Source organism: Typopeltis vanoorti, chromosome 19, assembly GCF_054136105.1.
Source record: "Typopeltis vanoorti isolate ZY-2024b chromosome 19, IOZ_Tvanoo_1.0, whole genome shotgun sequence".
Lineage (NCBI taxonomy): Eukaryota > Metazoa > Arthropoda > Arachnida > Uropygi > Thelyphonidae > Typopeltis > Typopeltis vanoorti.
Window position 1 is genome coordinate 26,220,351 of NC_143567.1, and position 16,936 is coordinate 26,237,286.

Here is a 16,936-nt window from a genome sequence, read left to right on the forward strand (position 1 = left end):
AATTTCTGCATTTAAATACTTTTTAAGTGATATTTGTAATATGACTTCTTCAGTTTGCTTTTCCCAGCACCTCTTCTGATATTTTCAGAAAATGTGTTCTAAAGCAAATAAATCGTCTCTGTAAGATTATGAGAAAAAGTCAGCATTAATGTAAACCAAATGATTGTTCATAAAGGAGCTTCTTCCTTTCTGTTTTTTTTTTTTTTTAAGATAAATCTATTGCACAGGGGTCACAGAATGAATTCTGTATTATCTAATCATCACTGTTAGTATTTTTAAGAAATTTTAAGAAAATATATCAGAGAAAATAAAGGATAATGTTAAAAACTGTGCCACTTCTTTGTGATATCAGTTGAAGTTAAATATAAACAATTATGTTTAGCTACATTTTGAATAAGCATTTTTTTAGTTTAGGAATGCATGCTTTTAAAAGTTCCATTTCTCTTTGGCAGAATAATTTTTCTGAGAAAACTTCAATATGACTACATTATTACATAATGTACAGTGATCCTTCAATTATCTAAGCCTCAAAGACCCTAAACTCTCAATTACAAAATACTTGAAAAAGAATTATTCAAGTAAGTAATAATATTTACTTTAGGAATGCATGCTTTTAAAAGTTAAGTTTCTCTTTGGCAGAGTAAATTTTCAGAGAAAACTTCAATTTGCCATACACTATTATATAATGTACAGTGATCTCTCATTATCTGAGCCTCAAAGACCTGAATTCTCAGTTAAAAAAATACTTGAATAAGAATGATAGCTGATTCCAGAAATAGCACTATCTAATCATACACTCAACTAATTATACCCTCAGCTAACTGAATGAAAAATGAGTTACCCACTGCAACTTGATATCTGAGAGGAAAATAACAGGAAATTATGGTAATGAAGGCTGATAAATCCATTAGTTGGTATTGGATTCATCTCATTTGATACCATTTCTATTCCCATATTTGTGCAAAAGGACACAACACTCAGAAGATGAGATGTTAAAAGTGGAAGATTTTGCTAAGGAAAAGATTAAGAGTGTTAGAAAATTGGTAAAGATTGTGTGAATTTTAGAAAGCAGCACTATATGTTAAGTTATTGTTTAACTCAAATATTTCAGTGTATTAAGTTGTAGCTTACAACAAACACCTCAAATTTTATTCCATCTGGATCTGTAGGATTGGATAATGGAAACCAGCTTGAATTATGGACATTAAATCACCATGAAATATAATTTCACTGTTTGGGTGGATTGACTACTGACAAAATAGATCAATGAGATTTTCAGTCAAAAAAAATTTAAAAGAGGGGGGGGGGATAGAGAGAGAGAGAGATTTAAAAGAAAGCAAACTGCAAGAAAGAATTGCATTTTTGTCTTCTATAACATAAAATGTCTGAGTGTAAGTAATAATGCACCAATGTTGCCTCTGTGGTAGAATGAATTAAATAGCAAATAAGTTTGGGAAGTTGAGTGGGTTCTGGTGGGATTAAGCTTATTAAATGATTACATAGAATCATATTCAGTGTACGCTTAACATAACACAATGCACATAATTCATGTTCAAGTTGATACGTGTATATGTTTGTGAAACAGATGTGGAAAAGATTAGTCCAATTTTTAATGTTTTTTTGTCAAAGACAACTAAATTTTTTTTTTCCTGTGGTGTTAAGTTGGTTGGTGAATTGTTAAAGGGGGGGGACACTGATCCCAATGCAAGTTTACTTAGCAGGCAACTTGTATTCTTAGAAAGTTTTTGATATTTTTATATCTAGATCAGGCATCCAAATATTCTCTCAAATACATATATAAAAAATATGGGAAAGTCTAATTAGAATAACACATCATTAATTTTTTTTTTTTTACAGTTATGATTAACTGATTGCCAGCCTGGTTGGCCGAGTAGTTAGCGTATCTGCTCTCCAGCCAAAAGGCTGCAGGTTCAAATCCCGCTGTGGGCATGGATGTTTGTGATTGTCTGTGAAAATAATAGTGGTGATGGTGGACAGTAGATGGTGTTGGTGTAGATGAGGTGATCTGTGGATGAGGTTGAGTGGTGGAGACGGTGAGTTGTAGAGTAGGTGCCCTCCCATTTTTTTTAAACTTACAGACCACCATTAAAGGTGGTCTGTAAGTTTCAGAACAAAATATCTGGTCTAATCAAATAAATAGTATTACTTATGCCTTGTGCTTTCGTGTAAATAAGTAATATAACTATGCACAAGTTTCTTTAAAAGGACAAAGATTCTCTCAAAAACAGCTAAATCCAGATTTTATCTTAGACAACGCCTAGATCCAGGTCCCCAATCATTTTGACTAAAACAAGCTACCTTGCATTCAAATCTATCACAGGCCCACTGAATATCCTGATGTTCTAACCTGAATTCTTCTGGAGGTAGTTAGTCTGGTTTGTCTATTTGGAAAGAAAATTCAAGTTATCAGGAAGAAAAATCCTGTTACCTCTGTATAACAGGCTAGCTCACCATCAATTCTTAAAATCCTTTTATTTCAAAGAAAGTTTCTTGCATCACTGGGGGAAAAAAAGGAAAATCAAAGTCACAACAACCAAAGGGTGCATGGCATCCTTCCAACTGTATTACATGGTGATGGTGACAGAACTTTTTTTTTGTAATCCACAAATGAGATACTGTCCAACCTACAATATTCTAACACTGTGAAAGAAAAACTTGACAATGGATATGAAGACATGCAGAATATATTCTAGGATAAAAATAAGAGGGAAGGTTGTTCCAAAGGCCAAAATGTAGACAGAGTGAACAAAGAAGATTAAGAAAAAGTTGTTTAGTCAGTTTGGAGCTGAACTTCAAAGAAGTAGTGATAAGCTGAGGCATGTTTTAATAGTTAGAGAATGAAAGAATTACTGATGGCAATTCTGATGAACAGCGATCATTGATATATCTACAGAAAATGCATGAAGTCAAAACTGAATATCTGAAAGAAAGTACAATTAATTAACAACAAATAAGTGACTAATTGAATTTCTGTATTGGTCAAGAATTTGTAGTAAGCTCTTAGGAGCATCATCCCACATGTGAGAACAATATTCAATAGCCAGACAGATTGTGATATATATTGAATTATATCACAATCTTAGTGTTACTTTATTCAGAGATAAAGTAACACTAAGAATGAAAGAGAAAATTTAATGCATGGTTAGTAATACTTTTCATTATCTCTTTATACCAACATTAAGTATTGGAGTCATCCAAGAAGAAAAATCTCATCTGGTCTAGTGATTTAGTTATTATTAAAGACTGGAAGAAAATAGTTATTTTTAACAAGAAATTGGAGATAACTGAGTTTTACTAGTAATAAGAAAGTTTTGGCATAATCAAAATTCCACTAAAAGAAATTAAAGATCATTATTTAAAGTTTCAGAAGCAAATATTCATAAACTGTTCATTTAGTGAAAATTCAGTCAAATGAGAAACAGGTGTATAGTGTGTGTTTGTTCACTGACTGTGATCTTCCTCAGTGGACTGCAAATCCAATTCACAGCAAAGCTATAAATTGGACTTGCAGTCCAACAATACAAGTAAATAAGAGAATAAGGAGAAGAAAAGAGTCCCTTTTTATAATGATATTTCCATCAATGAAAAGTTTAAACCTATAGTATATTAAGTACCTTCATACCATAAATTGAGAAATAATAATGCAGAAACCATGTGTTCAAGATACCAATGAATCCACTTCAGGCCTCCAATAAGCAAGAAAGTTGCATTGAGAAAAAAGTCTAACATATGTTATGTGTGACAGAAGAAAGTTGGTAACAACTAGCTGCAAAAGACAAACTATACTATGAGAATCTAAACTTTTGTATAAACCCAATAAAGCATTTCAGAAATGTTGACAGTTTAACCACATGAGTTTTACCAAAGCTTTCTGGTAAAACTTTGGTAAAATTCTAGTGGATATGCTGAAAGGGAAGTGAAATAAGCAAAGCAATCGCATGTTAACACGTGTGAGGTTTACACATACAGAAAAAAATATAGAAATTTATTCAAACACTCCAATATAATTTCATCCCATGTAACACTGACAACTACATTCCGAACATGAATCATAACATGAGCTTCCTAGCTCAAGTCTCAATCACAGCTTAGTTGACAGGACAGTTCAAAGGAACAATGTAAAAGTTTGTACAGATTAAAAAATATATATATATGAAAAATCATATTTGATAGCTTTAATTTTACAGGAAATGACAATGTATACTAGAATATTAATTAAAAAACTTTAATCAATATCTTCCTATATTTCAGCAATGTTACATTGCCATCATCTTCTTGAGTATTCTGCAACTGAGCAGGTTCTTCTCTTAGTAGCAAAAACTTTCCTTCCACTCTCTTCTGTTCTGAGCCTTCTCTTTCAAGGTTGTGTACCTGTCTCCATGTCATCTAGCATTGTTTTCCTTACTCTTCCTCTGGGTCTTTTCCATCTATTTTTCCTTCGATGGCATCTCTGATGATTCCATTCCCTCTCAGAATATGTCCGATCCAGTTTCCCTTTCTTCTTTTTATCCTCCTTAACAGACTTCTTTCTTCTTCTACTCGCTTTAAGACCTCTTCATCAGTTATTTTATCTGTCCATTTGATTTTTTGATCCTTCTCCAAATCACATCTCAAAGCTTTCCAAAATCTTAATTCCTTCTTTCTTAATGTCCAAGTTTCAGCTGCATAGAGGGAAACACTCCACACATAACATTTTATTAGTCTTTTCTTTAGGTGTCTATCCATTTTACTCCTGAATAAATTCCATTTTCTATTAAAGGCATCTCTTCTCATTGCTATTCTTGCTTTTATGTCACTTTTATATCATTGTTTTTTGAGCACAAAAAACAATGATATGTGCATGCAGGCACTAACACTGATTTCCTTTATTCAGTGTTATTCGCTGAATAAAGGAAACAAAAGTCAAGCCGAGAGTCCTAAACGGTGCTCCCTAATCTGCCTCAAGGCAGATTCGATGAATCCCAGCTCTGAAGAACTACAAGAGAGTCTTCAATTTTTCCAATCTGATTTTCCACAAGGCATTGTTAGTTATTTAAATTCATTATCAATATAGGTGCATGAGACTGCCCCAAATTTGGATTTATACATTTTAAGATCATCAGCCCAATGGCCAAGACAACCCAATTTAGCCCACTAGGGACACCGTTTAGGACCTAGGCTCGACTTCTATTGCCTTTATTAAGCCTCATTCGCTCAGTGTTAGTGCCTGCATACACATATCATTGGTTTTTGTGATGATGGCAATGTAACATTGCTGAAATACAGGAAGATATTGATTAAAGTTTTTTAATTAATATTTTAATATATGTTGTCATGGCCTGAAAAATTAAAAGCAATGTATAACCAACGTGTAAGCTATCTACAAGAATCATATTCGAATCTGCTGGATTATGAATTCATTATGTTCATCCACCACATTTCTATGTTTTCTCTACTGCACTCAATAGTGGACTGCCTTGGCATTCCCACTTACCACTTTGCAAAATATCTTTCTCATCATCATCTCACTACAAGAGTGTCTTCAATTTCTGCAATCTGATTTTCCACAAGACATTGTTAGTTATTTAAATTCTCCATCAATGTAGGCTATTTTACATGGCAGAGCAAGTTGTTTAAACAAATCAAAAGGACAGTGATGGGTAGTCTTATTTCACCAGCTTCAGCTGATTGTTTCATGGAGCAGCTAGAAAATCAACTCTTCTACACTTTTCTCAACCTCATATATAGTTTCGTTTTGTTGATGATATCTTTGCAGTCTTGTCGCACTCGGAGTCAGAATCAGTTCAATTCCTGGAAAAATAAACTCTTTATACTCCCATATCAAGTTTGCTATTGAACACGAATCCAACAACCATCTATCATTTTTGAATACCTTAATAATTAGAAATCCTATAAGTCATATTGAATTCTTAGTTTATCGAAGCGCTACCTTTACTAGCAGATACGTTCACTCATCCTCACATGATCATTCATCACAGAAGATAGGTATTATCAAGTCCTGTACACAGAGCTCATGCAATCTGCTCTTTTGATTCCCTTTTGTTAGATAAATTAAGTAAAATTAAAAGCAATCTTATGTCTAATGGATATAACAAAACTACCATTCAGAAATTGCTGAAAATTATCATTTATTGACCAGACTAGGCAAACTGGCCAAACACTTGCAGTAAACATATAAAAATACCATTACCGGTCAACACACAGTGAGCTGTGTGGTGTGCAGTGCCCTCAGATGAAGATTCTTTGGACTTGTAATAATATTAACGTAAAGGAATGGCTATGGCCATATTGTAATCTTTTTTTTATTTTGGGAGATTCTTATGGTAAATTCTGTTGACTATTTTTCTGTTATAACCATTCTTTATAAATATTTTATTATTATTTGCAATTAATTCTTTAAGGCTTTCTCAACTAAGCTAATTATTAAGGCTCTATTTTAAGACTATTATGCTACAGTGAAAGAATTAATTGTACTACACAAAGGTTAGCCACAAATAAAAGAAAAGAACTGAATATCCTCAATCCTGGGTTCTAATGTTCTTCAAGTAAAAATAAGAGGACTTCAAGGAAGTTAAACTTCAGCCAATCATCAATGATGCAGTTTTAATTATTTTGTTTATTTTTATGTGTAAATAATTTTGATTTATTACAAGACAGCAGCTATCACCATAACTTTGTAATCATCAATGCTGATCACAGCATAGCAATAAAAAAAAAAGAGCAATACATAGTTGCAAGTCAGCAACTTTTGAATATAGGCTAGGTAGACATGCCACAAATCATGACTTTAAAATAGTCACAATTTGTGGTGATATGTTGATATGCAAACAGTAAGAACAAGGAAACATCTCATTTGTCCTTGACCTTGGGGTCAAGGACAATCTGAGAAGCTTCATCCCAGCTCAGCATGAATATATTAAAATATTTACAGCATTTTTCTTTACTGTGGGTGTCTATCTTATATATATCTGATAATGATAAAAATAACTTACCGTGTTGTGAGATCATATGACACTGATAGAAGAAGGGATTCTCGATGTGGAGAAAACTAGAAAAATAAAATGCAATAAGGTAAGCTTGTTTCGATAAAAAAAGACTTATTTTTTCTAAAAAAAACTGACTTACATCTGATATTCTTACTAAAAATTATGTATACCCTTCAATCAAATGGTTAAGAAGCGATAAAGGTAAGTTCCATAACTTATTCATGCTACTGGAACCAAATTGTTAAATCAGAAAATGAGCTGAGTAATCCTAATTTTTAACGTCAGTGATTTTGTCTAATAAGACAAAAAAAAAAAAAAAATACAAACTGCTAAAACAGGGAGAGTGAGTTTAATATTCTACCACATTATATGGAAGCAGATCATTGAAGACGAGGAGGAGTATGAATAATTTCCAAGAGAGAAAATTTTTCTTGAAATCTATTGTCTTCTATCCACTTACACCCTCATGACAGAGGAGATGGAAGGACATAACAATCACACTTACTACCAGCCAATTATATATACAGTCTAATCTTTAATAAAGGTACCTGTGGCAAAACTATAAACAACAAATTACACAATAACTGAAGTGATTAACTTTACTACAGATATTTCATACTGAAAATAACAGTACATCATCAGCACATAGTAACAAGCAAATCAAAGTTATTTATATATACAGGTTATTCTCACTATAGTAAACACCATTATAACAAACTCACTCATACCAAAAAACTTCTCAAATCTCAATAAGCATACTGCTTTTCTATTTCTGTAGTCCCTAGGAGATAGCTATAGTGGGAGTTGGCTGTAAACAGAATGAGGTGAGCAAAAGATTCACAAATTGAATATTTCATAGGTCTATAAAATATGCACAACTTTCATCCATTAGAACTGAATTAAATTCCAATGAAGAAAATCATGTTAACTGCTATATGAATTTTTTAACCATACCCATCGGGCATGAAAATTTTAAATTACATCATATCACCTGATATACAGTGCACTGCATTTCTGCTCACCACAGTTAACTGGAGAAAGAGGTAAAAAAAAATCACAGAAAGTGAATTTCAGAGTTGGCAAGCAAGACTTTATTTTTCCACAAAAATTACCAAAATGTTTGCTTTATGTTTATGTTGCTTTATGTACTATTATTATTATGGGCAAGGAAACTTTAGACTCATCGATGGAGGCCCTAAACATCATGTCAAGAACTATTCAGCATTCGCACAGTATCTATTATACTTTGCTTTGAACTCGTTCACAGTCATGGCACCCACAACAGACCCTGGCAACCTATTTCACTCATTCACCACTTTCCAAGTAAAAAGCCTAGTTCTAACACCCTTGATAAACTACACTCTTGCTTAGTTTCCATGGATGGATCTTAGTTCTCCCACCACCTAAAAACCCCTCAGTAATTTGAATGTCTCAATCATATCACCCCTTTCTGCCTATCAACCAATTTCTGTAACCCACAGATCTTTAACCTGCTCTCATAAGGTCATTCCATAGACCAGCTACTGTCTTGGTCACTCGCCTCTGGATCCTCTCTACCTCCTCCCCATCAAGAAGAAACCATGGCACTCATATCTGGGCACAGTAGTCAAGATGGAATATTATCAAGGCTTGATAAAGAGGAACAATAACCTGCTTGTCTCTGCTTGCCAAAGTATTCTTCAGTGATCAGGTGATCTGATGAGCTGAATTAGCCACTTTTGCTACATACCCCAAAGACTTCAACTCCTTATTCCACCAACACTCCCAAATCTTTGGCTTTGTCAATTTCCTGGAGTACAATTTCACAAATGTGGTATACTGCTGCTAATCTTTTCACCCCAAAATGCATAACCTTACCACACTTTACCATATTAAACTGACATCCATTCTCCTTAGCTCAGTCTGCCAATCTATCCAATGCAAATTATCCTGCAAAATTTTGACATCATGTGTATTCACTATTGCTGTATCCAACTTTGCATCATTGGCAAATAAATGAACAGTTATTCTTCCTTTCCTATATCATTAATAAACAAATTAAATAGCAGTGGTCCATGAACAGAATCCTGCAGCACACCACTAATCACAGGCCTTCATTTGGACTCTACTCCTGAATAAACTACTCTCTGATATCTCTCCACCAACCACCCTCATATCCATCTCCCCAACCCTATATTCAGCCCCATGTGCTACAGTTTACTGATTAGAATTCTATGTGGTATCCAGTCAAAGGCCTTAGCAAATTCCAGCAGTATCACTGTAAACCCATTACTCTTATCGAATTCAGCCGTCGCTGTATTATAAAATGTGAGCAAGTTAATGAGGCATGATCTACCTTCACAAAATCATGCTGTCCCCCATACAGTATCCCATTTGCATCTATCCATTTGTGTATTTTGCTCTTGACCAACTTCACCAATAGCCACTTAAATTAAAGAGACTAGTCAGAAGCATTGCCAGTTTCCTTGCACATTCTCGCAAAACCCGAGCTGATATCTCATCTAATCCCACAGCTGTATTTATATTGAAATTCTGCAATATCCTAAGAACATCCAATTCATCCACCGCTGTTCCCACATCAGTCTGTCACATATGTTACAGCAGTAACATCACTTGGACGATATACCCTTACAAAGTGGTCACTCAGTAACTGAACTATTTTATCGCCTTCTATCACTCCGTCATCATCAGCACTGATTAAAGTTAATCTTCCATAGTCATTCTTCCTCTTACTTGCCATGTAACAAAAGGACTCTTTGGAATTTCCTTTGGCCAGCTTGGCTAGATTCTCCTCATAATATGATTTTGCATTACCATGCTGGTCACCTTTCTCCTTATATACTCTCCACAGCATTTTCTTCTTCTGCAGCTCATGCTTAATGATATTGCTCATCCATTTAACTTCTACCTGATTAACCCTCCTAACTTGGTTATACAATTTAATACTGCTTCCTCTAGATGCCCCTTAACAAATTTAAACTTCTTCCTGAGCTTGTCATAATCACCTGTCTTGAATTTCGACATTTACCACTTCTCGACAGAATATTCCTCATGTTTTACAATTTTCCAAGTCAAGACTGCATGGTCACTTTCACCAATTGGAGATAATGTTGTCACCTTGGTTATGGATAGCTCTTCTGATGACCAGGTCCAATACTCTGACCTCCATCACATGCTGCCTGAATAATTATCTCTCAGTAGGTGTATAAATTCCATTTCCTTCCTGCATTATTCATAAACATCTTTCTTCCTTCCAGTCTATATCTCCATAGTTGAAGTCCCCCATAATAATCACTTAGTCTGCATTCATTGTAATAATTTACTGATACATGTCTTTCAGATCATCCATAGAATCTGCTGGCCTATAGCAACAACCAACTGTATATTCTGTTTTTCTGGTCTTGATCTCACACTAGACTGCTTCAAATAAACAGCCACCCTCCTGCCTATCTTCTATTCTTTTTGGCTGCAATTCATCTGCTACCATCAATAGTACTCCTTCTCCCCATCCCATCTTCTCTATCTTCCCTGAAAATACTAAACCCTTCACATTCTGTTCCTGTAACTACATCATCTGCTGTATGCCAAGTCTCAATAATACTTCCTATAACTTTTGGCAAGGATGCACTAACCAATGCCAAAAACTCCACCCTCTTGTTCCTGATACTTCTGGCATAAGTATATAGAAACTGAAGCATCCCCTTTAGGTCCCCAATGAATTGACTACCCTATTCAATATATTTTTGCTTAAGAGACTACACTCTGCACGTGGTCCTTCTCACACTCACTCATTTCAAGGGTGCCTTCACACAAACTCACTGCTTCTGCCCAATTGTTTAAGTTTTCCTGAATTTGCACTTCAGCATGCTCAGTGAACAACGTGCTCTCTCTCTAGACAACTAACACCAAAACCATTTATGTGCAGTCCATCAGCATTATACAAATCCTTCTTTCTGTTAAACACAGACAACAGATCCACAAATCCTACATCATTCTTCCTGCACAACCTACATATTGATTTATTTGCTACCAATGACCTCTTCCTAAGTTCACCTCTATCACAGAATGCAGGGGAGTTACAATCTTCACCTTCTCGCTCTTCAGTTCATTTTCTAACAACTCCTTTACATTCTCACATCTCAGATCATTTGTGCCAACCAAGACAATTAGTTCTTTCGTATTATCTTTTTTGCATCCAGATAGTGTAACTAATATTGTGAATTTTTGCACCAGGTAAACACGATTGTTACACTTCATTAAGTATTCCCCTGATCGCCGAGTCTCCATACATAATTTTCTCCTTAACTTGTTTTTCTCATTTGTTAACTCATTTTTTATTGTTACTTCAGACCACTTGCATTCTTTCTCTTCACAGCCCTGCTAATCTCTTGCTGCTTCTGCAACTTTCAATTTTGTGCTTTGTCCTGCGAAGGATATTCAAGCTCACTATTTCTTTATTTATGTCCATTTCATTATCCTGTTTGCCCGCCTCTGCATGTTCGACATTTTCCATCCTATCGTTGACACTCTATTAAAGTGGGCAGTATCGATGTCATATCTCTATCAACATCTGCTCTATTATCATCATCTAATTGGCACTCACTTTTGAAACATTTAATAAAAATTCTCTCCAGTTTCAATTTCCTACCACATATCCTTTAATTTTCATGAAAAACACATCTTGCACACACACTGTACTGCACAAAATCCTGCAAATTCAAATCATCTGACAATGTGGTTTTTGCCACCATTGTTCTACCATGCATTGGTGCCATACTGGCAATATCATATTTAAACAAAAAAAAATACAAGGTTTACTTACAAACTAAATAATTCAGTCAATCACACACCTATTTAAAACAAACCTAGAATAAGTTAACCGAACATTATCAACTAAAATATGGAAAAATTACCTATCATATATATGGCATGGAATGTTAGCCTCTTGAATGTTAGCCTCTTAAGAAATAACAAGAACTAAAGCTACACACCAATGAGATGAAAATGCAAGCCGACAGTATTATCATGCTGGACAAAGTGCATAATGAACACATCCATGGGAGTTTTAAGGTTAAATCTGTCACTGATAAAATAAAGGAGTGCCAACTTAGATGGTTTGAACACATCATGAGATACCCTGTAGATCACATGATGTGAAAGGTAATGGAAATGTGTATGGAACTGAGAGTACATGATAGACCCTGTTTAACATGGATATCCCTTATAAAAACAGACCTCCAAACTTCCCAGTTGGAAACATCACAACCCAGGAGAAAAGGAGAGAATATCCTGATGACTGCAGACTAGAACAGCCAACCCCAAGTAAAATGGGATGACAGTGAGGATAAAGAAGAATTAATTTACATTAGGGTACTCAGTCAAAAAGCACATCAATTATGCATAAGACCAGCTTAAAAAAAAATCTTCGCTCATAAATTAATGAATTTCTACGTTAAAAGTTGATGTGTTAGTTACTGATCAATCCAATTAGCTGATCATCTCACTACCTGTCACGTATCATACAGGCTATGCAATACATCATGGTGAGCATAATAATGTAAAAGAGACAAAAGTATCTGACAGTATTGTAATATGAATACCAAAGGAAAGGTCATCAAATTAGAGAATATCATAATGTCCTTATTTATGAATATAAACATTAGTAGAATTTCTTATTAAGTTGGTCTTGATACAAATATAGACAAACTTAATAAGAAATTCTACTAATTTTCATATTACTTCTTTTTCCCTATGACACATCAAAGAATTATTCTGAATGAATTTTACAAGAAATTCAGGCTTTCCTATTGCATTCTATCCACATCAAATGAATGAAACTGCATCACGCATCCTTCCACATTTATGTGTCATAATTAATTACTGCATGCAATATTTTATGTAATTAAATACAAAAATTATACTATCCATTATAAGTAGTAAAAAACACCTATTTAATGAAATAATTTTGCCGCTGTCAAAGAAAGAATCCAGAAAAATTAATAAATAAATGTCAGCAACTGATCAATCCTTCTAGATGCTATAATAATTCTGAAAATATTGAATAATGTATTCCTTAACGTATGCTGTGACCTAATTCATCTATTCATCTTTTGACAAAATACAGCAAGGCACTGTTGCATAAATTAGAGAATATGGGTTTGGACTACAGAATATTAACATGGATAAGAGGATGGCTGACTGACAGATATCAAAAAGTGGTATATGGGGGGGGGGGGATGCGAGTCTGAAAGATTTAAGGTAACTAGTGGTGTACTGCAAGGATCAGTGCTTGGTCCACTGTTATTCAATCTGTACATTAATGATATTGGGAAGGATTTGATAAGTGACATACAGCTATTTGCTGATGATGCAAAGATAGGTAGGGTAATCAGGAATGCTGCTGATATGCAATACTTGCAAAATGATTTGAATAGGCTGTAATTGTCAGCATCGGAAAATGGATGTCAGTTCAATGTCATTGACAATGTCAATGAATTGAACAGTCAATGACAATGTCATTGACTGTTCAGTTCAATGTCACGCCCAAGTACATGACTTTACATAAATGTAAAGTCATGTACTTGGGCGTGATTAGATATCCAATTTCATATTAGTTTGGTGGGATTATGCTAGAAGAAACTGATGAGGCTAGGGATCTTGGAGTGTTAGTAGATAAGAAGTTGAAGTTCGGGGGCCATGTAGCAAAGATTGCAAATACAACTCAAAAAATAATTGTAATGCTGAAACAAATTCATATGTAAAGATAGGGATGTCATTTTGCCTCTTTACAAAGCCTTGATAAGACTTCACTTGGGCTATCGTGCACAGGTCAGGTATTTCTGATATATTTGGGGGAGAGAGAGAGAGAGAGAGAGCACAAAGGAAAGTGTTAAAAATGATATCAGGATTATTGAATACTGATTATGAAGATGTATACAAGACTGTGTTCAAACCAATTTTAACTTATGGATCTGAGAGCTGGGTCAGAAGTAAAACACTTGACCAAAGATTAGAGACCGCAGATATGAGAGTCCTGAGAAAGATTAGAGGCGTGAACAGATGGCATCAATGGCAATATCATATTAAAAATGAGGATATTAGGAAAGAACTTGACATTGTCAGCATCCAGGAATGTGTTAGCAGAGCTAATCTCAGATGGTATGGTCACTTAAATAGAATGGGAGAGGAAAGATTAGCAAAACAAGTGTTCTCTGCCAGGTTGGCAGGAAAACGACCCAGAGGAAGACCAAGATATAGGTGGATTAATACGGTACAAAGTGCCTTAGACGATAGAAATATAAGATCTGATAATGTTGGAGTCTTGACAAGTAACAGACTGATTTGGAGGAAAATTGTAGATAGGAAGTTAGTAATGATGTAATTTTTTCATGTAGTACTGTCATATCCTGTACACCCCTTGAGGGTACATGGCAGGAATTTGATGATGATGATGATGATGATTATGAAGATAGATTGAGAAATTGTAGACTGCCCACACTAGCAAACAGGAGAAAGAAGGGTGATATGATTGAGAACACTTACAAACATCTGAAAGGGTCATACAGGATTTTAACTGATGGAATTTTTCAATTTATGGAGGGTGGGGAAAAGACAAGAGGTCATCTTTGGAAGCTGAGAAGGAATGCTGCTAAGAAGGGGGTGAAGGCTAGATTTTTCTCTCATAGGATGGTGAGTGATTGGAATGGATTACCATTGGATATTGTGAATGCAAGCAGTGTGAATGAATTCAAGAATAAGTATGTAGCTGGTTCGTGTAGTATGTGGCCTCCCTTGATGAGTCCCTAACTCCCTGGAGGTCTCTCTATTATTATTATTATTATTATAATAAAATAAAGAATAACATCAGTTCATCTAGTATAAGATGGTGAGGTTATGAAGAACAAAGCTAATGTAATTAAAATCTTAATTACTGAATCTTGAAGTGCTCCTCAGATCATTTATTGCAAAAGGAATGTTGCTATGAAAATCATCTTTACCACAAAAGAATAAAGTCCTCATCTAATTAATATATGCATTTAGGGGAGTCTGCGTAACTCAGTGGATCTGGTGTTTGCACACCACAGTGCTTGGCCACACAAAAGAAGACTTGGTTTCAAATCTAGTAGGTGACTAGAGGAAATTTTTCTAAGCCTTTTTTTGAGCTGGTTCCTGAGTTAGTCGATCTCCGGAATAGGCAAGTGGGTTTTTTCTCCCGGAAACTCGGGTTTTCGTCCTGTAAACTCAAGAAAATTGACCATAGAAATCACACTATTTCAGATATTAAAAATATATTGTGTTAGGGTTAGGAACCACAGGATGGTGACACTTGTTGAGCCGTCTCTTAGCTGCATGCCGTTTAATTGGAGATAACCTTGTTCCAGCTATCTCTGATTGGGTACCGGTGGGATTGAACTGCTCACTCAGTTTCCAAAAAGTTAGATAGGGTTAAAACGGCCTCACCTATTCACTATACAGGAATAAAAAGGCATTAATTGATAGTTTATATATATATATATATAACTTGAACTGAAAGACAGATACATGATCTGCATATTTACTACACGCAAATTTTTATTTATAAAAATTATGCAATATATTTTTGCATAATTCTTAAATAAAAATATGCAACTTTTTAAATGTATCTCTGATAAATGTTAATTACTGAGGATTTATGTGGCTAATTTAGTTAATTGTAAAATACTTCAGCCTTGCAACACACTTACCTTCACTTTACGTACTGCATAAGTATGACCAATAAATTGAAAAACAGGACCTTTGGGATGACGCAGATCCCAGCCTCTGATCACTCCTTCAGTTCCTCCAGTGGCAATAATATTCTAAGCAAAAAACACTAAAATAAATCAATGCACAATTAAAACGTACTATAAAACAACTTATACAACTTTAAAAGTGAATTAACATAAGTTAAGAGTAATGCAAGAAGTAGCATACTTTTTTTTACATGATACAATTATTATTATTAACATATGATCTCCATGGAGTCAAAGGACTCATTGCAGGAGGTCTATACTCTCTCAAGCAAAAGATAACTGAACTGTGCCTTGAACCCATTCACAGTTTCTACACTCACCAACACTTTCAAACAATGCATTCTGCTCACCAATCACTCTCCAGGCAAAGAACCTGCTTCTCACTCCCCTGCTCACACCCTCCGTATACAGCTTCCATGAATGGCCTCTCATTCTACCCTTGCCTCCCTCGACTATATGAAATATCTTCTCCACATTAATCTGGTAACAACCCTTCATCAAGTTATATGTCTCAATCATATCTCCTCTTCTTCTTCTATTCACAAGGCTCTGCAAATTACATTCCCCTAATCTCACCTCATACTTGACATTCTGTAGAACTGACACTAATTTAGTAAACCTTCTCCAATACATCCCCCTAAAATTAGGTGACCAAATGCATGCACAGTAGTCTGAATATGGTCTGATCAAAGCCTTAAGGGCACCATAACCTCTGTTTCTGCATGTCAATGCCTTCCTCATTATCGCCATAATCTGTTGGGATGTTCTTACAATTTTATCAATGTGACCCCTAAACTTCAAGTCTCTGTCCACCATCACTCCCAGATCTCTCATCTCCTCCAAAATTTCTCCATTAATTGTATACTCTGCATCCTAATCTAGCCTACCAAATTTCATGACCTTGCACTTTGCAATGTTAAATTTGACAGCTATACTTATTTGCCCGCTCATACAGTTTATTCAGATCCTCCTGAGGTCACAATGTCTTCTCTATTTCTCACAGTCCTTCCCAACTTTGCCTCACTGGCAAACAGCTACACATCACCAGTTAAGCCAGCCCCAATGTCATTACCGTACAAGTTAAACAATAATGGGCCCAAAACTGTTGCTGGCCTTGACATATTTTTTAATACAAGTCTTGCACTCGGTCAAGTCCCT

The 16,936-nt window shown here is 35.0% G+C and overlaps 1 protein-coding gene across 2 annotated transcripts in view; it reads right to left on the bottom strand.

The window, feature by feature from the left end:
* The window catches only part of LOC150095928 (peroxisomal targeting signal 2 receptor-like), a 110,698-nt gene that overhangs the window by 24,532 nt on the left and 69,230 nt on the right, over positions 1-16,936 (bottom strand). For both annotated transcript variants that reach the window (XM_090409155.1, XM_090409154.1), the window contains exons 7-8: positions 15,731-15,844; positions 7,014-7,069 (exon numbers count right to left, since the gene is read on the bottom strand). In XM_090409155.1, coding sequence (XP_090265281.1) covers positions 7,014-7,069; positions 15,731-15,844 — 170 coding nt within the window. The remainder of the gene's footprint in view (positions 1-7,013; positions 7,070-15,730; positions 15,845-16,936) is intronic.